Source organism: Hemiscyllium ocellatum, chromosome 2, assembly GCF_020745735.1.
Source record: "Hemiscyllium ocellatum isolate sHemOce1 chromosome 2, sHemOce1.pat.X.cur, whole genome shotgun sequence".
NCBI classification, from domain to species: domain Eukaryota; kingdom Metazoa; phylum Chordata; class Chondrichthyes; order Orectolobiformes; family Hemiscylliidae; genus Hemiscyllium; species Hemiscyllium ocellatum.
In genome coordinates this window covers 34,673,675-34,699,097 of record NC_083402.1, presented here as the reverse complement: position 1 = coordinate 34,699,097, position 25,423 = coordinate 34,673,675, and the positions used below count along the sequence as shown (strand labels likewise).

The window sequence follows — 25,423 nt, the reverse complement described above, 5'->3', positions numbered from 1 at the left end:
ACTAATTTACTATAACACTTAGATTAATGTATGGGAATTAAAACGAAAGTAATCATTAAATTTCACTGGAGATTGTTCTACAGTATATATCAGAGATTGAAATACAGAAATGCATACATAGTAGACTTTTTGAAATATCATTTACAGCCAAGAACAGATCTTTTTTAAGCTTTCTCCAGATGCCATCACCTTTAGCAATTGCACAGTTTAAAACCTAGTGGAATAGTGTAAACAATTGCTTTGTAATGGACATTTTTTTAGCCTTCATTAGGATAGTGTGCTTTTAGGAAAATACATGCTCACATAAAAAACACTATCTGCCTTTCATCATGTTTCTTCACTTATCAAAACAAGACACCGAATTACAAAGATCACCATCATAGGATTACACAGTTTATACAGGATAGCAAGAGACCATTTGGCCCAACCCAGTCTATGTCAGTATTAATGCTTGATTTAAGCCTCTTAACATCACTTTCCATTTAAGTCTGACATTATAATTCTCTATCCCCTCTACCTCATGTAATTGTCTGTCTCCCTTTAAATTTATCCTGATTTCCATTGATTCCACTTTGCTAGGGCTCTTTGATACCACATTCCGTTGAATGCAGCCTTGATGTCAAGGCTGTCACTCTCACCTCACCTCTGGCAACTAGCTCTTTTGTTCATATTTGAACCAACGCTATAATGAGATCAGGAGCTGAGTGGCCTTAGCGGAACACATACTGGGCGTCACTGAGCAGGCGCTGCTGGATAACACTTGCCAACACCTTCCATTGTTTTACTGATGATCTAGGAGGCGGTAGTCAGCTGGATTGGATTTGTCATGCTTTTTATATACAGGACATACTTGGGCAATTTTCCATATTGTTGGGTCAATGCCAGTGTTATAAATGTACAGGAACAGCTTGGCTGGCTTCCCTGGTCATCTAGTGGTTAGATGCTCTCACCATTACGGCCCAGGTTTGATTCCCAATGAGGAAATAGACCTTTAAGGCAGCACGGTGGCTCAGTGGTTAGCACTACTGCCTCACAGTGGCAGGTACCTTGGTTCAATTTCAGTCTCGGGTGACTGTGTGCATTTGCACATTCACCCTGTGTCTGTGTGAGTTTCCTTCATATGCTCTAGTTTCCTCCCACAGGCAGGTTAGGGTGGATTGGCCATGCTAAATTGCCCATAGTGTGCAGGTAAGGTGAGTTAGCCATGGGAATTACAGGGTTAGGGAGTGGGTCTGGGTGGGATGCCCTTTGGAGGGTTGGTATACACTCAATGGGCCGAATGGCCTACTTCCACATTGTAGTGTATTCTGTGATTCCATTCTATGATCTAGTGCAGCAGCAAGTTCTGGAGTACAATTTCAGTACTATTGCCAGAATGATATCAGAACCTGTAGCCTTTGTAGAATCCAGTGTCTCCAACTGTGTCTAGCTATCATGTGAAGCGTATCAGATTACCTGAAGACTGGTATCTGTGATGCTGGGGACCACTAGAGCAGTTGGGGGTTGGGGGTTGGGGGTAAGGGGTGGGGCTGGATACTTTCGCAGATTGAGACTCAGTAATCTCTTAAATACACAAAGTAAGGCCAAGTGAAGTATCACAGAGGTCTCCAGAGGCAGACTTGTTTTTTTCAACAGCAGCACGTTTGCAGTTGTAGTCCACAGAAGAACGCTGGATTGATATCTGCTATACTTCCTCAACTCACAGTAGAGTGGCGTCAAAGAATCCTAGCCTAATCAGAGACAATGGGAATCAGGGAGAAAAACTCTCTACTGGTTGGAGTGAAACCTGACACATAGGAAGATGGTTGTTGGAGGTCAGTCCTCTCAGCTCCTGGACATCTCTGCAGGAGTTCCTCAGGGTAATGTCCTAGGCCCAACCATCTTCAGCTACTTTAAAGACCACCCCTCCCTCATACGGTCAGATGTGGGGATGGTGATTGCACAATATTCAACATCATTAGTAACTCCTCAGACACTGACGCAGTCCAGGTCCAAATCCAGCAAAACCTGGACAATATAGAGACTTAGGCTGAAAACTGGGAAGTAATGTTCATGCCAAACAAGTGCAAAGCAATCACCACATCCAATGAGACAATCTAACCATTACCCCTTGAAATTTAATGATATTACCATGCCTGATTCCACTATTATCCGCTTCATGGGAGTTATTATTAACCAGACACTGAACTAGACTAGTTATACCAATAGTGGCCACAAGAGCAGCTCAGAGGCTAGACATTCTACAGCGATTTACCCACCTCCTGACTTGCAAAATCTGTCCACCATCTTCTAGGTAGGAATGTGATGGAATACTCCACATTTGCCTGGATAAGTGCAGCTCCAACACACTCAAAAAGCTTGACACTATCTAAGACAAAGAAGCCCATTCAATAGGTCTCACATCTACAAATATTCACTTCCTCTTCCATAAGTGCTCAGTAGTTGGTATCATGTACTATCTATAAGATGCACTGCAGAAATTCTCCAAGGATCCTTAGACAGCACCTTCGAAACCCATGACCACTTTCATCTAGAAGGACAGGGGTGGCAGAAAATGGGGGCACCACCACTTACAAGTTTCCTTCCAAGTTACTGACTTGGAAACACATTGCTGTACCTTCACTGTTGCTAGATTAAAATTGTGGAATTCCTTCCCCACCCAAAAGAACTGCAGTGATTGAAGAAGGCAGCGCACCACCACCTTCTCAATGGCAATTTGGGATGGCCAATAAATTCAGGTCTGAGAGTGATGCACACATCCCACAAGTGAATAAAGAAAAACACGTTTATCACATTGGCAACTCAAATAAAAGGGAATGCCTAAATTTTACACTGGCGCAGAGAGTAAAAAAAAACTGGTAAACGGAAGGGGAAAAGGTGATTAGGGACCAGACATGGGATTTACACATGGACATGCAGTGGCATGGACAATCGTCCAGTATTTCCCATTATGTAGTGCTGCCCTGCCCTCCCATTACCAGCGTTTGTTCATTCTTACTTTGTTCTATCCCTCATACACAATCAATTCAGTCTTCTCTTACATAAGCACTATTGGCACCCAGATGTGTCCACCCCAAGAGGCTAGTGGCAGAGACCCTCAGCTCCACCTCCACCATCAAGAACAAAGCCACTAGCCCTTAGAAGATGCACTGGCAAGCCTTTCAATCTGTGCTGTCCACTAGCTTCGAGATTTTCACTTCAGTGGATACTTTTATCTTCATTAGTCTTGGGGGCACAATCTCGTGAGCCCATCACTGACACATCTCTGTACCTGTTCAAGGAACAAACCCTCCAGCTCTCTGATACCAAGCAGGCTGTCAGAGACCAGGCAGAAAACAATCCCATAGTCTCAGCCATTAACGACTTCATCAAAATGTGCAGGCACAGGAAGATTTGTCAGAAGCAGTTGGTAAACTGGATCAAAAGATGGAGTAGTCCACCAATATACTGGTTCTGGCATGTGTATGCTGAAAAAGCACAGCAGGTCAGGCAGCATCCAAGGAACAGGAAATTCGACATTTCGGGCATAAGCCCTTCTTCAGGAATGAAGAAGGGCTTATGCCTAAAACGTCGAATTTCCTGTTTCTTGGATGCTGCCTGACCTGCTGCGCTTTTCCAGCAACACATTTTCAGCTCTGATCTCCAGCATCTGCAGACCTCACTTTCTCCTCTGGCATGTGTATGTCTGGCTGTCTCCAAGGAGAAACTGGCAACCACCACGGAATGCCAAGTGTTGCTCCTTCAGAGGCTCCTGTATATTTGCACAGAACTGCAGCCCATTACTCCAGGAGTAGCTGCTCAGCATTAATTACAAGATTTAAGCAGGGTTGAGAGGTCTTGACCTCACTCCAAGTGTCCCTTCATTATTTATGTATCCGGGCTCTACATCATGTGACAGGAGAGGTGGAGGTGACCTACTGCCATTGGGACTTAGCAATGTTCACAAAGAAACGTTAGAGTGGTACCAGCTGGCACCCATAGGGAGGGGGAATCACACATAGGAGACACTCCCAGATCACTGTACAGCCCCTTCACTACCCAGTTCTAATGATGTCAAAGTCTGCAGAAGTGCAAGCTAAAGATGGTGAGGCTGCGTTTGGGCAGGAGAATCTCAGTACGTCTGGGGCCTCTAAGTCAAACATCCTCTGGGTCCAAAGCAACAGAGCCAACAACAGAGCAGGTTCCCTCCACCCCATTTGGATACGGTCGGAGAGAACAGAAGACAAAAATAAATTTACTTTGGGCATATAGATGGCACAGGCAAATTTGCACAGGTAAGACTTTATTGTAAATAATTTTGAACTTTTGTAAGTGTAAATGCACTTGCTCTCTTAAAATGTCAGCTGCAGAGAGTTTGTCAATGTTGAGAGTCGAGCATTCAGACAGCTCAAGTATGAATGACGTTGTAATGGCCAAAGATTGGTCATTTCTACTAAACAACTGACTTCTTAACTCCAGATTACAGCAGACATCAGGTATCCCTGAACATGACAGTGAGGACAATAGCCAAGGGATTGCACATTAATGTTGACAATGTTGAAGTTAAAAGCATGTGCTAGGGCCTGGCCTGCACACATTATCTCAGAGTTATACCCACCTTGTGTGAGAGAGTGAGTACAGAATAAGTGATGATTTCAAATGTCTCTAAGGACAAGGTTTATTTTGTGTATCAGCTTTTCAAGGGAGCACACTACCATTCAAGGCTGGGAGAATCACAATGAGAAGTTCACATTGTCCACTTTCATAGTGCTGAGAAAGTTGTACAAAGGGCTGCCTCTCTCAGGTTCAACAGTGCTCTACAGATGCTCAAGCAATTCAGCAGTCTATGCACACTCAAATATGGAGAGTTTACCAGTGATGGAAGGGTCAACGGAGGTGTCTCAGAATTCTTCTCAAGCTGCCGCCCATTACGAGACACTTCAATGCACAACATCTAAATATCATGGTGTTGACTGAAGCCTTAAGAACTACTTAACCTTAGCATCATGTGCAGTTATTGGACCCTCTCACTGCCTGCTGCTTTTTCCCAAATGGTCAATAGATCCTGTAGTATGCAGATACTTGAAAGTGAGATCACCCAAAGGTCTCAAGTATGTAGTCAGATGGGTAAGAAAACATTTATTCAATAACAGAAAAGGTCAAATACTGCAAAAGTAACCAGGTTCACATGCTCTTTAACTGAAGCAGAGGCTGCTTGCCAGAACACTAAAAGAAGGTGAGACAATTAAAGGAAGTTCAAATCCAGCTCATACAACTTGGGAGCACCTTTCAGTCTCTCCATCATGTTTCTATTCAGTCCCTTTGTATAACCAGTGAACAAGCTCAAGAGCTTTGGTTTTGCAAACCACCATGTTCTTGTTGCCATACATTCTTTGCATTTAGAGACCAGAGTGGGTATGAATTATGAACCACTACCCCCACCCCCCCCACTCAACCCCTTGCCCCTCACCTCCACTTTACTCCAACACCCTCACTTCCAGAGCTCCTTGTCCATTCCTAGACCGTATGAGATCTCACCCTTCTATCATGAATTGCCTTTTTCACTCTAATCATTCCCTCGATGGCCTGGTCCAATGATGCCCATTCCCAGACTTGGAGGTTTCCACTTTTCCTGGCATACTTAAAACTGCCCACTGGCACCAATAATGCCTGAGCCTCCAGGACTGACTGTAGCCACATTGGCTCACAGCAAGTAATAAAGCTCTGAAGAGCATTTGCACTAAAATGCAATACATGCCATAGAGGCTGGCAGCCTTCAAGTATGTGCAAAACGAGCGTCTTTGAAGAAATAATGAAACGAGCCAAAAGATGCATCCTGTGAAGATGTATGAAATAGGTATGTATCCCTGTGCACAGAGCAACCTGGCAGAAGCATGCAAATTGTAGGCTCTAAGCGAATTCCTGAGGGAATGAAGAGGTGTGTGAGCTAGTCCAAGACCAGGCGTGATGTTGTGATGGAGACAGAGTTGGATGAAAACCTGCACAAGAAAGCTGTGAGCTGCTGCTGCCTGGCAACCACTCCGACTTTATTATTGGATATTGGTACCGTCTAGTTTCTTTAAGGAGGAGAGTAGAATTGGAAGCAAACAAAGACAGTAGGTGCTAGAGAAACTCAGCAGGTGTGGAGAGAAAAACAGAGTTCACATTTCAAGTCAGAAGGTTCTGATGAAGGGAACTGGACTTGAAATATCCACTCTGTTTTCCTCTCCACATCTGCTGAGTTTCTCTAGCACCTACTGTCTTTGTTTGTTTCCAATGCTTCTCTCCTCCTTCATAGTTAACATTTCAAATCAGAAGGTTCTGAGGAAGGGTAACTAGATGTGAAATATCCACACTGTTTTTCTCTCCAGATACCATCAAACCTGCTGAGTTTCTCCAGCACTTTCAGTCTTTGTTTCAGATTGCCAGCATCTGTGGTTCTTGGTTTTATTACAGGAATGTGGCACGTTGGACTAATAATGAGATAAAATGCATAGAAGTAAGGCTGCCACCTCTCACTAGTGAGACTCTAAATTTGCCATTCAAACCTTAAGGGGAAAATCAGAAATTATGTTCCCAACATCGAGGTTCTGAATTTTTGGCCATAATGTCTCACATTTCCTGCCTTGTCTTAGACACTCAAGGGAGCGTAATATTCTGCCCAATAATGTGGGACAGTGTTAACAGTCAAGTGGGCAAAAATGGATTAATTAAGAGGGTATAGCTAAGGAAAAAATATATTTATTAACTTTCTGGAAGCTGTTGTAAGTGTAACAGAGAAAATAATGAGGGTAATGCGACTGATTTGGTGTACATGATTTCAAAAGACACTTGAGAAAATGTCACAAAGTAGATGTTTGAGCAAACATCTGCAAATGTGTTGCTGGTCAAAGCACAGCAGGTTAGGCAGCATCTCAGGAATAGAGAATTCGACGTTTCGAGCACAAGCCCTTCATCAGGAATAAGAGAGAGAGAGCCAAGCAGGCTGAGATAAAAGGTAGGGAGGAGGGACTAGGGGGAGGGGCGATGGAGGTGGGATAGGTGGAAGGAGGTCAAGGTGAGGGTGATAGGCCGGAGTGGGGTGGGGGCGGAGAGGTCAGGAAGAGGATTGCAGGTTAGGAGGGCGGTGCTGAGTTGAGGGAACCGACTGAGACAAGGTGGGGGGAGGGGAAATGAGGAAGCTGGAGAAATCTGAATTCATACCTTGTGGTTGGAGGGTTCCCAGGCGGAAGATGAGGCACTCCTCCTCCAGCCGTCGTGTAGTTGTGTTCTGCCGGTGGAGGAGTCCAAGGACCTGCATGTCCTCGGTGGAGTGGGAGGGGGAGTTAAAGTGTTGAGCCACGGGGTGATTGGGTTGGTTGGTTCGGGCGGCCCAGAGGTGTTCTCTGAAGCGTTCCGCAAGTAAGCGGCCTGTCTCATCAATATGGAGGAGGCCACATCGGGTGCAGCGGATGCAATAGATGATGTGTGTGGAGGTACAGGTGAACTTGTGGCGGATATGGAAGGATCCCTTGGGGCCTTGGAGGGAAGTGAGTGTGGAGGTGTGGGCGCAAGTTTTACATTTCCTGCGGTCGCAGGGGAAGGTGCCGGGGGTGGAGGTTGGGTTGGTGGGGGGTGTGGATCTGCCGGGGGTGGAGGTTGGGTTGGTGGGGGGTGAGCAAACATAGCGTACTTGGAATAAAAGAGACAGTACCTACAGGGATACAAAACTGGCCAATTGTTAGGAACCAAAGTAATGTTTAATAGGTCTTTTTGGGCTGTAGGAAGTTTTTTTAGTGGAGTTTCCCAAGATTTGGAATTGGGATTTTTGTTTTCCCCGATATTTTAGTGATTTAATAATTTTGTTATTCAGGGGACAAAACTTGGAAGCATTGTGAATTGCTGAGGAACATAGGCCATGGACTAGCTGGCTGAATGGGCAGATAGATGGCACAGGTGTCCTTGGAGAGTGAAGGCTAAGAGAGACCTGTACAGAGTAGATATGGAAAAAGCTCCCAATTATATGAGAAAAGGGCACAGCTTTAAAGTAAATTGCAAAGAAACAAACGTTACAATGAGAACAACTTTTCACAAAGCAAGTAGTGAGGATCTAGAATGCAGTGCCTGGAAGTGAGACACCGCTTCAAAAGCATTCAAAGGTTTAGCAGATGATTATTTAAATAGAAACACTGTGTCGGGTCTCAGGGAAAAGGCAGTAGGATGGCACTAAGTCATGATGATCATTTGGAGAGCTGGCTGTCATAGGCCGGATGACCTCTTTTTGCACTGTATCAATTCTGTGATTTGACTACACTTAAGTCCAGAATGGGGCTTAGATCTTCAGATGTAATCAAATTGAATGAACAACATGGTTTGTATAAAATGAATACATATCTAAAAGCAAACTGAAGATCTAAATGAATTCAGGTCAGTGATCAGGTTTCAATTAGTTGGACACATATCCACAAATATTGAGATGTGCAGGTGTAATGGTATTGTATTAATATCGTCTGCCAGTTCAAGAGGCACTTTCAATGTAAAGTCTAAAAATGCAAAAGCAAAAAACTGTGGATGCTGGAAATCCAAAATAAAAACTGTAATGCTGAAAATCAAGGTCAGGCAGTAATTGTGGAAAGAAGGAGATATTTCAAAATAATGGTCTTTTGTCAGAATAATTTTATGGCAAATCATTATGAATGAGATTAATGTAGAATTTGTAAATTCAGGTTTATATGAGGATAAATGTCAGCACTTTAAAATATGAATTAAATAGTATCAAGCTATAAAACACTGCTTACTATAGTTAACATGAAGTAATGGTTTTGTAGGAAGGGGCAAGGAAGAGTAGGCAAGTAGAGCTATTCAAAAGAATATAAAGAATTGAAAAACCTTAAACCAGAATGAGGTCATGACATCAACTTAAATTCTGGAGCATACAATTTTTAAAAATAATTTGGAGGAAATTTCAATTGAAATCCAAGCAGATAAAAACAATTTTTATAAATCATATTGTAAAAACTTACATATAACATATTTTAAGAACATAACAGACACTTCGGTGAATAGCACTGAATGACAACTTCACAAGTTCGACTAATGCCATAAACGTCTTACTGAAAACTCTTGCTTATATCCAGCTGCAACTCTAGTCCATAAAAGTACTCAAACCTCAGTAACTGTGGTGAGAACCACTTCATTGGTCTTCATAATTTGGGATTATGGAGTGCAAAACATGGATCTTACACTGTACAGATGTCCATCTGCGTCCTGATAATTTTTGATGCTCACCCAAACAATGACACAGATCTGAACATCACTGTGCATTGTTGGGGGACAACTATTTGCATTAAAAGTAGTGGGCATAATTTTCCCAGTGTCTGAATGATATGGGCAATGGTGAGAATGTTCAGAAATTATGACAAGAATGAAAAAATGTTGTAGACGATGAGAAAAGAACATCTGACTTTCCTGTTAGCGTTTCAATGGCAAGATGAGATCTGTAGTAGTAAGTAGTGAGGTTATACATACATTTCCATACATTCACATCTCATTATTAAGTATCCTCACCTCTGTTCTATGCAGGTTCTTATTTTCAGGAGGTACTAGTCAGAAACTAGACAGCACCAATTTCTGACTTGCAAATCCATAAAACTATAAGCCCATAAATAGGAACAGGAGTAGGGCATTCAACCCCTCAAGCCTGCTCTGCCATTCAGTAGGATCATGGCTGATCCGATAATCTTCATTTCCATTTTCCTGCCCTTTCCACATAACTCTTGGTTCCCTTACTGATGAAGAATTTATCTTAGTCTTAAATATACCCAAAGACTCTGACCCAACAGCTCTCCGTGGTGAAGAGCTCCAAAGAATCTCAATCTCATCTCAGTCTTAAATTGATGTCCTTATATTCTGAGACTATGCCTTCTGGACTTAGACTCTCCCATGATGGGAAATATCCTCTAAGCATTTACTCTGTCAAGCTCTTTAAGAATCTGATATGTTTCAGTGAGATCACCTCTCAGTGCTGTGCAGCTCACCAGCATCTTCTCCAGGCTTCCATGTTAGCCATCATTCCCCAACAGCTCGGGCCATGCTCCATGGTCATCAATTGCCTCCATTCTTTGTCTCACCTCACAGAACAGTACAACACAGTTTCAGCCCACCATTTATGTGCTGACTATTCTAAATTAATCCCATCTGTTGCATGTCATCCAAATCCTTCTATAGAGTGGTTGTTTATATCTATCAAAACGTCTCTTAACTTTGCTATCATATCTGCTTCTATCACATCCCCTGACTGTGCGTTCCAGGTACCTACCACCTTCTGTCTAAAAAAAGCTTGCCTAATACATCTCTTTTAAACTTTCCTTCATCACCTTAGATCTATGCTCCTAGTAATGACATTTCCACCTTGCTAAGCAAACTCTGACTATCCACCCTGTCCATGCATGTCTATTTACATATTTCTTTCAATTGCCCCTCAGCCTCCAACACTCCAGCAAAAACAATCCAAGTTTCTCCAAACTCTCCTTCTAGCTAATACACTCTAACCCAAGCAACATCCTGGTAAACCTCTCTTGCACTCTCTTCAAGGCCTCTACATCCTTCCTATAGTGTGGTGACCAAAACTGCACACGATACTCCAAATGTGGCCCAACTATACAGCTACAACATGCCTTGACAACTTCTACACTGAATGCCCTGACTCATGAAGGCAAGCTTGCCAAATGCATCTTTACCACCTTATCCAACTGCGTTGCCACTATCAAGGAGCTACGGACTTGCACCCCAAAATCCTCTGTATATCAATGCTCCTAAAAGTCCTATTTATTGTATACTTTCCATTCATTTTATCTCCCAAAATACATCACTTCACGTATGCACATCATGGCACATCTCATACTAAATTATAATACAGTTCAATACCTCCCTACTGCATTATGGAGCTCACTAATAGCTTACACTGTAATGCTATTGTTAGATGATCTTGCACACAGTGACATGCACCCATCTAATACATCTGAACAGTGTGCATTTCAGGACTCTGCTCTCTTCCTTCACAGGCAATTACTTTGCACTTACTTTGATACTCACCGCATCTCTACCTTGCCATGCTGCTTCATCCAGAACTTAGGCTCACAGAATTTTTGTCTTGCCTTGAATTTTAGCATGGACAGAAATCCAGGCAGCTTGTAACGGTCACCCGCATTGGACAGTCAAAGAATTGGAAGTGTTGGGATCCAGCATTTTGCTATAGCAATGTAACACCCACATCATGTACAGCAAACACGGAAAGTGCTTCAAACAAATGGCTATATCACAAAGTCTAAGGGGAGTAGTGCTTAGTTGAGTCAAGAGTATCATGAAAAGGGGTCCCTCCACAGTCAGTCAAGAGGATAATCTCAGTCCCCTGGGCTGTCCACAGTCAATCAGTTACTTGGTGCAATCAGGATCCAGGAAACCACGTCAATCCAGTCTGGGAATTGGGCCACAGTCCTGCAGATCAAACCCAACCAGTCTGCAAAGCACAGTAAGTCAGTTGGAGAGCTGCACAGAAATCAGTCAGGATCTGGGCCGAGTGTCAGCAACCTAAACTGTTTATTCCTTGGCCAGCTGCAGAGATGTGACAATGATGTACTCACCAGAATGTACTCCTCAATCTAATCTAGAAAGTGAACACCCCAAGGTGAAAGTCCCTGAGCTAATGGAGATTGCAGGAGAAAGCCTTGCTGTTACATCCTATGAGATATTTGGAGCTTTTTCCTGAGAGGTGGAGGAGATAATATCTGGAGGGGCTGGTCTTTGGTGGACAGAGGCTGTGTGGGTATAGCTGGCAACTGCAAAATTAAGATAGGGAACGAGTTGCACAATAGGAGTAGAATCAGAAGCAGTTTAAGAATTTCATATTGGTTGTAATGGAGATCAGGGCAGCACATAACAATAAAGCTTACTTGGTTGTTGGGACATGGAAGATTTGGAATCCATCTGAGCAGTCATAGCTCTCTTTTGTGAAATCAAGAATTTTCTCTTCACAAGGAGTGAGAATTTGGCCACCCCATCACCAGTCTTGGCTCTTTCAGCCCTATTGAGCCATTTTCTTCTGCAATGAGACAAAGGGAGGAATCAAGTGTGATAGATGAGGCTGAAAGAGGCATTAGTAGTGTAGAAGCAGAAAAGATATTGAGGTGTCATGACTGAATGCAGAGGGAAGGAAGCTTTAATAGTTTTGGGGAATAGAGTGAATGAGAGCCACAGAAGGAGGATGCTGCATCCAATAGTGGGAATGGTAGACCACGAAGCTTGGTGGGAGGTGGTTGCAGTGGCAGTATTAGAGTGTGTAGTAGCAAGAAAAAAAAGATAGTAGGACATACTCCTGGAGAATACAGAAAACCATTAACCTTTTTGCTGTGTGGGTGGGTGTTCCTCCAGACTAATAACACCATATTGACCCATAGTGCCTGGCACTACAGTCTTCTTTGTCAGTGCTGGGGAAAGAGGATAATCCTTCAGTCAAGCACCCCGCCAACAGAACTTCCAGCTACCTGTGGGTGAAGCAGAGTGCTAACTGCGAAACTAACCACATTGTGAACTGCAGTTATTTGAAGTCATGCCCAGCTGCAATTTAAAAGAAATGTTCATGTCATGAACACCGGAAGATGCTAGCATCACCAATCTTCCACCTCTGCTGATTACAAGACTTGAAGAGGTGCTGGTGTTGGACAGGGGTGGACCAAGTTAAAAATCAGAGTCAAGAGTGTGGTGGTGTAAAAGCACAGCCGGTCAGACAGCATCTGGGAAGGAGAGTTGACGTATCAGGCAAAAGCTCTTCATCAGGAATGAGGCTGTGAGCCTAGGGGGTGGTGAGATAAATGGGACGGGGGGTTGAGCGGAGGGGAAGGTAGCTAAGAGTACATTAGGTAGGGATAATAGTGATAGGTCAGAGAGGAGGGTGGAGTGGATAGGTTGGAAGGAAGATGGACAGGTCATGAGGGCAGTGCCGAAATGGAAGTTTGGTGAGTTGAGGGGGGGGGGTGAGGTGGGGTGTGGAGATGTGGGCGCAGGTTTTGCAATTCCTGCGATGGCAGGGGAAGGTGCTGGGAGGGGGACATGTGCCTTACGAGGGAGTGTCAGAGGGAACATTCTTTTCAGAAAGTGGATGGGGGGGGGGAGGGAAATATATCTCTGGTGATGGCGTCCGATTGTAGGTGGCAGAAATGGCGGAGGATGATGCTATGTATATGGAGGTTAGTGGAGTGGAAGGTGAGGACCTGGAAGTTCTGGCCTAGTTGCGGTTGGAGCGGTGGGGTTCGAGGGTGGAGTGGATGAGATGTGCTGGAGGGCATCATCAACCATATAGGAGGGGAAATTCAGTATTTAAAGAAAGAGGCCATCTGGTATGTTCAGAGGTGGAACTGGTCCTGGTAAATTATTCGCAATTCCCCTGCCTCCGCCGCATCTGCTCCAAGGAAGACTAGTTCCACCACAGAGCACACCAGATGGCCTCCTTCTTTAAATACTGCAAAGTCCCCTCCAGCATCTCATCCACTTCCCACACCTCTGCCCTCGAATTCCACCCCTCCAACCGCAACAAGGACAGAACCCCCACCCCCCCCCCCACCCCCGATTCTCACCTTCCACCCCACCAACATCCATATACATCGAGTCATCCTCTGCCATTTCCACGACCTACTAATGGACCCTACCACCAAAGATTATTTCCCTCTGCACCCTTATCCACTTTCCAAAAAAGACCGTTCCCTCTGCGACTCCCTAGTCAGGTCCACGCCTCCCACCAACCCACCCTCCCCAGGAATTGCAAAACATGCACCCACACTTGCCACCTCAAAGAAGCTTTCCACATCCATCAAAGTTTCACCTGCACTTCCATATGTCATTTACTGTATCTGTTGCTCCCGATGCGGTCTCCACTACGTTGGGGAGACAGGACATCTACTCACAGAGCACTTCAGAGAACATCTCCAGGACACCCACACCAACCAACCTCATGGCACCGTGGCCGAACACATCAACTCCCCCTCCCACTCTGCAGAGGACATTCAGGTCCTGGGCCTCCTCTATCACCTCACCCTCACCACCCGACGCTGGAGGAAGAACGCCTCATCTTCCACCTTGGGACCCTTCAACCTCATGCCATCAATGTGGATTTCACCAGTTTCCTCATTTCCCCTCTCCCAATCTTATCCCAGATCCAACCTTTCAACCCAGCACCACCCTCATGACCTCTACTACCTGTCCATCTTCCTTCCTACCTATCCCCTCTGACCTATCACCTCCGTCTACCTATCACACTCTCAACTATCTTCCCCCCAGACCCACCTCCTCCTATTTACCACACCACCCTTCGGCTCACAGCTTTAGTCCTGAAGGGCTTTTGCTCAAAACATCAACTCTCTGCTCCTCGGACGCTGCCTGACCTGCTGTGCTTTTCTAGCACCACACTCTCAACTCTAATCTCCAGCATCTGCAGTTCTCACTTTCGCAAAGTTAAAAATCACACAACACCAGATTATAGTCTAACAGGTTTATTTGGAAGTACTCATGGCATTGTGAGGTTTTTTAACTTTGACAAGACAACAAGAGAGCAGCGCAGTGAAGGCTGGAAGCATTACTGCAGAAAATTGCATGTGAAAAGTCACCAGAGATCACAGACTGAAACATGCCATGAATCTCTGCAAAATTGACATTTGGCTAAAATATGGGAATATTTATCCTGATATTTTTAAGTTCGAACAATATCCCATACCATGACACACAACCTTGAGGTAAAAATGGATGTTGGACTAAAGAAAATGCTATGCAGGGGCAGAATAAAACTTGGTTAAAGATTTTAGCGAAGATCTCTAAGGAGGAAAGACTGAAAGATTTAGAAAAAGAAACTCCAGACTGATAACGGTGGGATTGGGGTGGGAGCCTGAGGCCAGACGTCAGAAGAGTTTGTAGGAGAATTATTCAAGTGACAGATTGGCTGAACTAAGCATGAAAATGGATAAACGTACCAAAGCAGAGCGTGTGATGGGAGAATATGGGACTAGAGGTCAGTCTGGGGTTGAACAGATTGCTGAAGAAAGAAATAGCCTAGTTCAATCTGAGGCAATGGCCAAAGAGGTGGATACAGTCATTATCAGGCTACAGAGGTTATCACAGAGACTAAACATGCAGCTTTATTCTTCCCTATGTTTGTCCAGAAGAAGTTATGTCATCCAGAACCAGATGTCACTAAAGGAGCAGTGCAAGATGGTGGAGTTCAATGTCTGTACTTCTGTAAAATCTGATTAGATTTGTACATATTAGTTTACCAAGAGCAGTCTGAACAAAGAAAAGTAGGCTAAATTTTAGCATGAAAGAGCAGGTTTACTAATAAATGATGCATCAACTTCCAAAAGATAAAATTAGGTTTAACCCAACAAAGTCCAATGTTTAAACTTTTAGAAAGTGCGTGTTGGTATTTTAAATTGACATTATAAACCTTGTTATTTTGCAATCACAACTAGTTTGGCTCAGCCAATAGTCATTAAGATTCTGCATGTAGGATAATAAACCATCCTTTTGGTTTTACTGAATTACTCTCGTTTCAAAACAAAAGCCTAATTACTACCAACATAAGCCAATTTCTGTACTGCTTTATAAATTTCAAAAGAGAGCATGTATGTCTTTTGGAATAATATTCACCGTTAGGAGGAAAATTCTCATACCTGGGGATAAAAAAAAACAGAAAATCCTAACCAGTAAAATAATATATATATTAATTATGGTTAAGGAACATAATGGCAATACCATTTGATGTTATCAAGTATCTTGGGTCATGTAGATTGTTCCAATTGGTAAACTGTATTTCTTGGTGTTTTGCTCTGACTCTGTTGGTCTAGCTATCAAATTTTTGGAGACAATGTTATTCACTTCACTGAAACAATTGTATCTTGTACATTGCCAGCACAATAAAAAATATTGGATCATAGTTGAAGAATGATATTAAAAACACCAATTATGTTCTTCATACCATTATATAATATAGGCTGATGCTATCAGCAAACTCTTGTTATGCTTAGTGATGTTTTAATAAGTTCAATTTAAAAAGTCAGATGTGCAACCACAATTTGCATTTATGGTGTACACATAGTCTCTCAAAATTAGCAACTTTAGAACTGGGTCTGTGCTGGATTCGAGATCTTGTCAGTTTTCAGGTTAGGAGGTATGAGCTGGGTTGGATTGTGTCAAGGCTTGCTCAGACATGCAAAGGCAATGATAAGCCACATGTCAACGCAATACCTCAGCAATCCAGCTGTCATTTTGCTCATCTAATAGTAATTAAAATACATACTTTAAAAAACTGCCTAGTTTTCAAATGGCTGTATTTTAAACATTGTACCTTTAATGGAGTAAAATGTCTCAAAGTGCTTCGTAAGGGTATTAAAATACAATACTGAACCACTTAAGGAGTTTATAAGGCAAGTGACCCAAAACATTGGTCGAGGAGGTAGATTTTTCTGAAGTATTTTAAATGCATGTTGAGGGATAGAATCCTGGAGCCAGTGTTTTAAAGTCTCAGATGTTTAGGGAGCCAATGTAGTCAAGGTGATATAATTAGGATATGAGCAATGGAATTCTACATGAAATTTAAGTACTTAAATTTTTGAAGGGTGAATTCTATATTTAAAATCGATAAATCTACTCATAAATGTATACAGTGAATTTGTATGATCTCAATAAAATGTGAGAATTTTTTCTAATTGTCCAAAGTATCTAAGTAATTCTAAAATGTCGTCAAAACAAATAAAATTTTGAGAATATTATCATTTACAGTGAACTGCATAGACACTGAACACATTACCTTGGTTGTTCAGATTAACTGGTATCATGTTCTAATCCTACACATTATTTTCAAATAATTCATCAGAGGGAATACCTTTAATTTGAGACTATCAGTGTTTAATAATTTTACTGAATTTACATAATAACAAGTTTATCATTTTGTTGTAAGCCAAATCTATGTACTTACAGGTCGGGTGTCAGCCTTAGCTCAGTCATTACAGTTCTGAATCAGAAGTTCATATGTTAAGTCCACTCCATAGATTCAATAGTTCAATTGCATTTGAAAAAGGAAGAAATCCATGTCAATCAACAGTATGAGTTCATCCAGCTGATATACAGTTGCATGTGAACAAGCTGTGAGTATGCCATGCTTAGCATTACTTAGAAGGGCATTTCCATTAGTGATTTGTAATGAAGAAAGGTATATTAAACAAAATTATTTGCAATAGAAATTTGGGTTTCACCAGGATTACGCTCCCAAAATGTAAACTCAAACTGCTCACTTATATTTGTTTTTTGGAAGTACTTTGCTTTATTGCAAGCACTGAGTCGGCAAAGTGTTATTTAGGAGCTTACCATAATTAATCTCAAGTAACCGTAGAAGCCAGCTAGTTAGTGCCTTCCCCAAACCAATAAAACCAGATAATTACAATATGTAGTGATCTCTCACTGTCCTATTTGTGGAACATTATCATGTGCAAACTACCTGTAATGATATTGTCTACATTATCAATCTCATTACCAATAAACATTTTATCACACAAAACTGTGTATATAAACTTGTCACAAAGCAATTACTTCTTTGCATTAATGGTGGCACTGCAGCACCTTCGCTGTGAAAGGAAGAATGAAAGCATAATTGGTTTACTTTGACAAAGCCAATTATGTATGCAGAGAAAAGGAAGTCAACTAAAGCACATACAAATTTCTAATTAACTATTATCATATACTAATATTTTTTCACAAAGGCTGTGCTGTCAAATTGATGACTGGAGATGAAACTCAAAAGTTTCCAACTCTGAAGTAACAACTCATTTGGATCAAGATGAAAACTTTGAGCAGTGCTCTTGACATTCTATTTCTCAGGTTGGTAAGTGATTCGAGAAAAATGAATTCTCAATGGAAATGGAAGGCCATTTTTGTATTATTAATGTTACTAATTGTATACAAATAGAGACAAGGGCAGCAGTTCAAGAAAGCAGCTCACCAAACAATTAGTTATGGACAATAAATGGTGGTTTAGGTGGCAGTGCCCACATCCCATGAATGATTTTTTGAAAAAATATAAATTATATCAAATTTTACAAGCATTGTTAATTGTGAGTCTGATGACTGTGCTTGTTAATTGAAAAAAAAATTCAATTGAAATGGAAGGCTATTTTTGTATTATTAATGTTACTAATTGTAGACAAATAAAGACAAGAGCAGGTTACTTGAAATTTCAGTGTCTTTAGAAATGCTTAACCACACTGAGACTATTGTGTGCTTTGTGGAGTCAGATTATTCATTCTTCATTTTAAACTGAAAAAAAAAGCATGAATTAATATAAATTAACCAACAGCAATTGAAGTCTGCAATGTTGCAGTTTTTAATACAGTACAAACAGGTTCTTTTGGCACAAGGGCTTACATGGATTCTAAAATCATAAAATCCACCTTAAGACACACCATAAGAATATTACAGTATTGCAATAAATCAATGACTCCATATTTGGAAAGACATTCACATATAAAAAAGAATCACTGACAGTTTTTGTAAAAAGGACACTGGGTTTGTCAATTTTGGCACAGCTGTTGACCAGCCACATATTGAGAAATAATACAGTTACACCATAAATAGTGGCATAACAACAGAATTGCCTTGAGCGTTGACCCACCATACTGTACATGCTCAGATTAGGAGAGCTCTGTATTATACATTATTAGATTTGCATCTACTTATCAATTATAACATTCAAACACACCTGTTCCATTCATAATGAAGGACCTGAAGCTGATTATGTCAATTGCCAAGTGCTTCAAAACCCTACCAACTTACTCTGGTTCAAAGTTAACACCATACAAAATTATCTAAGCATAACACCATTTAACTCAAAACTTCAACATGCAACTGTTGTCACATTTTGGTAACATGATTAAAAGAATGCTACCACCCTAAGACACAATCAAAGATTATTCATGTGTCTTAAAATACTTTAACTCACTGCCTTTCAAACAAATACGCCCACACTGCATCTCGAGGAAGTTGCGTTGGAAGGTACAAATTGATTTTTGTGGATCTATAAAAGCACAGGCGTGTCTGTAGTTTAAATCCACTGTTTTGATGAGTGTTCTCAAAACACTTACATAAAAAAAGAGAAAGGAAATACGTGAGCAATGTAATTTAGATTAGACAGGCTAGCAAAGTCAGATACAGCCTTTAATTTATCATCAGTTTGAGATGCCACTGAGCACTCTTCTTCAGGATTCAACATATTGGAAAATAAACTAGACTTTGCAGTGTTAACAATATTTCATTATTTACATCTCAAAATACCAGAGAAACTCCAGTGGCACTATTTTCTGAAAACCAAGTGAAATAGTTCACTTATGCTCGTTCTGCAGAATGCCCTAACAAACTATAGAACATAAAGTTGCAACTCCTTTTCCCTTTATCAAACCTCTTTGAACTTGCTACACAAAACTATTTAGTGCAGTCTTGCTGCACTAATAAATGTACTGTAATTATTGTAACTATAAAAACAGAGTGGCCTCTGCTTCATTAGCATGCAGTATTGGGTCAAGGCTCTGTCATATTTCCTGATCCCAGTGTAACAATAAAGTTTAAAAACATGAAAAACAGATCTGACCCCCAAATTGAGTGAATGAGAGATGACACAAATATCCAAAAAGTCACTAGGGGATAGACGAATATTTCATTATCCCATTTAAGAACAATCTTATTATATGAATAGTTGTAAAAAGCAATCATATTTTTGTTAATTAGGGTTCATATTCGTAAACTGGCAACAAATTGGAATCATTCCAATTTATTTTGAGATGAGTGGGTTGTCCAGAAGTAAGGACTTCATGAATCTTTTATGTAGGCTTTTTATATTCAAAACATTTTGCTGTTTATCTCACACAATCTTTACACTTCCTTTAGGAGATTCAACTGCAATGAAGTTAGTTTTCACCTCAAGTTAATGATCATTCAGCAATAATCAAGCTCCAGAAAGTGCCAAATGCTCATTTCTGTCTGAACAAAACTACTCCTTTACTGAGCTATATTAAATCGCTAATGGGACTAAGGGGCAAAAAACGATTTTCAGAAATTACATTTTACATTTTACTGCAATGTTAGGAAATCTGTCCTTCAAACATTTCTTAAATAAACATTTATAATTAAGTCATTTTTTATATATATATATATCTTATCAGCAGGCTCAATCAAGTTCTATTCTAGACTACGATTCTAGCAGCACGTTCACATTTTGAAAGTTTTATTTTCGCTTCTGTTCACCAGCTTAGTTCTGTGGTTCCTCAACTCAACCATTATTTATCACCATCCTGGTTCTCTTTCTGTTACAGATCATTTGCAATGGAGACTTCTCTTAAATGATCTATGTCAGTGTAGTCTTAACTAATCTGTCAATTATTGCAACATTAGTCCATACTTTCAGTCGCTTATAGATTAAGTATAACTTCTCAGAGAGCTTGATAAACATTTCAAAGTGTAACTCTCCAAGACTACCATACTATTTTAGATTCATAGGTACATTGTAAGCCACTGTTCACATCCCTTATAGCATGTACAGTAAATAGATTTCTCACTTATAATCTGTTCCTGCTGTTTTTTTCAGTCAACTATTTGTTGGAGCCTTCAGAGAATGAAAATTCACAGACCTAACAGCACCAACGCTGAAACAAGAGTTTCATTTTAAAAATGTAAATTATTCTCCAAGGTACAAGAAGCTTCATAAACCTTAACCAAAATGCACTTTTCAAATATGCCGTGAAAAATAACCAATTAATCATTACTTAGGTTTGCTTACAGACCTATAAATTACTTAAGAGAACAATAAAATAATACTCTGAATAAAACACATTTCAATAAATTATACATTTTTAAAATTATAGTGGCATTCTATTATTGCTGTATAGTACACACCTTAAAAACTAACATCTGCCCAATATTTCATTTTTGGATTTTCATAAGTTTACTTTGAGATGTCTGTATGGCGAGTGCAACAGCACTACTTTGGAAACCACAATACATATGTTTTGTAAATAACAAGGTAGCAGTTATATTAAACTGACACTTTTATTTAAAGAGACATCATCCCTTTTTTCGACCTGCACAGAGTATATCTCAGAATCAAACTGTACACCACACAAACATTTCTAATCCTTGTTAAAGAACTATTTAGTGTTCTTAATAAATTGAAAAATCATTCTTATAAAGAATTTCTTTGGAGCCCATAAATAAATACATCTTTCAGTGCATCATTTTTCACTGTTCTAATAATTTTACAGCAAAAATGAATGAAACTTGGTTAAGATGCAAACAGGGTGGGGATGTTACTATTAACAGCCTTTACATAACTATATAAAGGGATACTGTCTTTTTTATTCAGTAAAATCCATTTGTTTGCAATTAAAAGGCTTCAACTGCCCTATCATTGATCTTTCCAAGTTGCCTACAATACATTTTGACGCAGATTCATGAAATAATGGGAGTTTCAAAACCTAAATTTACAAAATTGTTGACCATACCAATCAAAGAGGAATTATATGGGGAAATGTTCATTTGCAGTTAGCTTTTAGACGCTTGCTCCTCCTTAAGTAATGGATATAAAACACTAAATAAAGAGCGCAAAGCAAATCTTTTGCTGATACTGAATGCTAAAGGGAGCCAACAGTATTCCTTCCACTGTGAAGAAAGATAGATTTCAATCTGGCCTTTATATGTACTGTATTTGGATGACAAAGCTGATGCAGAGGTTCTCATTTTAGCTACCTTCGATTAACTTTGCCAAATTATCTCGTAATTCTGTTAGTTCAAAAATTTTCCCATCTAGAATTTCTAGAAGTGTTTTTAAGTTATTGCGGAAGACCCCTTGCTCATTCTGACTCTTCTCCAGACGTTGCTCAAAGTCTGCCAATTGCTCCACCAAGTCTCGATTGCGGGTTTCTACTTCCTATAGAAATATAAAGATAAAGAAGAATTAATTAATTCATTCCATGGTGTTTACATCCTGAATATTAATAACTAAATGAAAACAGACAACCAAAATTCAGCAAGTTTAAGAATGGGAATAGTGTGACAACAATCATACTTTTCTTTATTCTTTGGTGTTGTCAGTCCAGCATTTGTTGCCCATCCCTAACTGCCCTTAAATGGAGTGGCTTAGTTGACCACTTCAGAGGGCAGTTAGGAGTCAACCAAAATGTGCAGAGTCACATGTAGTCCAGACTGTGGAAGGAGAGCAGATTTCCTCTCCTAAAGGACATCAGTGGACAACACTGATTGTTGAAAAATCTATGTTAGCTTTTGTGGTAACATTACTGTTTTTCTTCATTCTGGTTTTATTACTCATTTCTAAAAATTCTACCTGTTGCCATGCAGGGATCAAATCCATGTCACCAAAGCCTTACCCAGGGCCCAAGGATTACTAGTCCAGTGACATTATCACTATTTTCTCATAGTTTATATTTCTTTGGATGCTCAATCCAAATCAAATCTACATTACATGCATTTTCTTTCCTAAATAAAGTGAAATGAAGGAAAATTGCTAGGTATCCAACTCAGGTGGGCAAGATGTAAAGTCACATATAATTCATTCATAAATGAACTACATATATGTAAACATAGTGTGTTTTTTTTTGGCATATCCTGATTAGAATATATTGACATCACCAGCTTCTTACTTCAGTTTTCATAGCCAGATTATACCTGCTGTCTGAAATGCTAACCCTTACATTGTGGAAAGTTCATGAAGATCTCCTAATCCACCACTGTGGCACTGGAGGTGGAAGTGGCGCTTACAAATGCAGCAGACCTACTTCAGTGGATATTAATCCAGACTGTAGAGTCACAGCTGTCTACAGCAGGGCATGATTATACCTATAGACTCAAAAGGGGGAAGATCTACAACAGTAGCACAAGACTGGTTGGATTAACTATGATCTAAAAGGATTTTCCACATCAACATGGAAATATTCTTACAATTAATACAGTACAAAAACTTTTGTAAAGATAGTTACATGAGGAAAGATTAGACAGGCTAGGCTTGCACCTACTTAAGATTAGAAAAGTAAGTGGTGGCTTTACTGAAACTTATCAGGTGACAAAGTGACTCAGTGGTTAGCATTGCTGCCTCTCAGTGCCACAGACCTGGATTTGAATCCATTGTTGATTGACTGGCTGTGTGGAGTTTGCGCATTCCACTCACGTTTGTGTGAATTTCTACTGGGTGGTCCAGTTGCTCTCCTACTTTCCAAAGATGTGGAGGTTAGGTGGAGTGGTTGTGCTAAATTGCCCTGTAGCCCAGTGATGTGCAGATTAGATGGGTTAGGTAAATGTTGTGTTATGAGGATAGGGTGGGATGTTCTTTGGAGGGTCAGTGCACACTCAATGGACCAAATGAACTCTTTTCACACCGTAGGGATTCTGTGATTCTTTAAGATCCTGAGGGGTCTTGACATGGTGCATGTCGAATGAATGTCGGAGTTGACTGTGCCAGAGCAACGTGTTCTCCTTGGAATGTGGTGCCCCAATTAGTTGGATAGCAAGTGTGGATCAGATTTGTGCTAATACCATAGGGTCTAATCCCTAATACAACTGGGGTGGTCTTCTGACTTGCCTTCAGGCAGAGAACTCAAGAAGAAGAATTGTTCTACATTCCCATTGCTCAAAAAGAATTTTACCCTTTTCTAACAAAACTGAGCCAAAAGGTTAGTAGTCTCCTACCTATATTTTTCATTGCTGTTAAAGATTCACCCAATTTTATGTATCTGCTGTTCTTTGCAAACAAATCAAAAATGAATTGCAAATTGTGAACTCTTCTATTCCCAATTAATTGGATTAAAACATACTTCAAGGTGCTCAAGAAATGCATGGCAATCAAAAGTAGTTAAAATCAATATGTTGTTTTTCACATCTTACAGCATCTCTGTTCACTTGTAAACATTCCAAAGAACATGAATGTTTCTGGCAGGCATACAGTAACAAATAGCTCTTGGTGCCAGAAACCAATGGTAAATGCCAGCCCAATTTTTTCCAATTCTTTTTCAAGTAACCTTCATTAACTACAAGCCAAATAGCTATTGCATTACACTTTCACTTGAACTTAATTCCTCTGCCAAGTCATAGAGGCATTTGATGACTTCAGAAAAACACAACAGATGCACATAATTGTATTTTAATTTTTGTATTATAGTTTGCCTGCCTTGTTCAAAGTTTCTGCCTGTGAGTCATGCCTACTTTTATTGTTCGATATAAGATTTAAAATTTTCATTCTTCACTCTATAACTATGTCCCCTGTAGGAATCTAGTTAGACACATGCACAATATAGGCCTTCCAACAGCTGTTCTGGCTTTTTCCTTTGCAGTTATTAATATCTATCATCTTTCCTGACTGCTATAGCTAACTATTGCATTGACACTTAGTTAGTCATAATGCCAAGAATATGCTGAATAACCTTTCCGTGCTGTACCATGTATTCCGAATAGTAACCGTTTTTCTCCTCTTTATTGATTTAAGATTTCAGTATACTTTTACGCTGTTTTAATTTTCATCTTATTTAGGGATATAGATACCACTGGCTAGGCCAGCACTCATTGCCCTTGAGAAGGTGGTGGTTAAGCATCTGCTATTTATTTTAAGTGATTTTTCTCGAACTTAGGCTCAGATATTCTGATGGCCAGAGAGTTGTGGTCAATACATTGGAGTAAAACACTGGGACCACAAAGCAGGATAGCAAAATAATAATATAGGAAACGAAGGTCAGAGAATGGCAAAAAGATTGAGAGAGAATAGAATTAAGAATACATGAACAGTCAAGACTAGATGCTATAAAAGGGTAAAACTAAAGCCTCTGTACCTGGATACACACAGCTTTCATAACAAAGTGAACAAATATCAAGATGCACTATGATCTGGTACTCATTATGAAACCATGACTGTATGATAGCAAGAATTGGGGCTTCAATAGGTGATAAATGACATTCAACAGGAAAAGAAAGTAGTTACTCCTCCACATTTACCATGTTAATTAATGGTGGCAATTGGTGCAATTTAGAGATTACCTTGACTCAAGTGATTAGGATGTAGAATCAGTTTGGGTGGAGTTAAGGAATAATAGTAGAAAGTACTAATGGGAGTGGTCTACAGACCAATGTACACTGAACATTGGATGAATTGGTGGTCATTGTACACTCTGGAGCAGTTCATATAGATTGGCAAATGCAATTCCACGATTTCAAATGGGAAAGAGAAAAAAAAAGGGCTCTATGGACCAATTAGCTTAACACAAATAGTGGGGAAAATGCTAGAGAGTGTGTAAAAATATTTGATCCAGAACATTTGGAAAACATCAATGGGATTGGACAAAGCCAATATATGATTATGAAAAATCCTGCTTAACAAATTGGA

General features: G+C 40.3%; 1 protein-coding gene across 1 annotated transcript in view; it reads right to left on the bottom strand.

The window, feature by feature from the left end:
* Positions 1 to 21,366: 21,366 nt before the first annotated feature.
* homer1b (homer scaffold protein 1b) overlaps positions 21,367 to 25,423 on the bottom strand; it is a 95,799-nt gene continuing 91,742 nt past the window's right edge. The window contains exon 9 of the mRNA XM_060843554.1: positions 21,367 to 21,967. Within this exon, the coding sequence (XP_060699537.1) occupies positions 21,779 to 21,967 (189 nt within the window). The 3' untranslated portion in view covers positions 21,367 to 21,778. The remainder of the gene's footprint in view (positions 21,968 to 25,423) is intronic.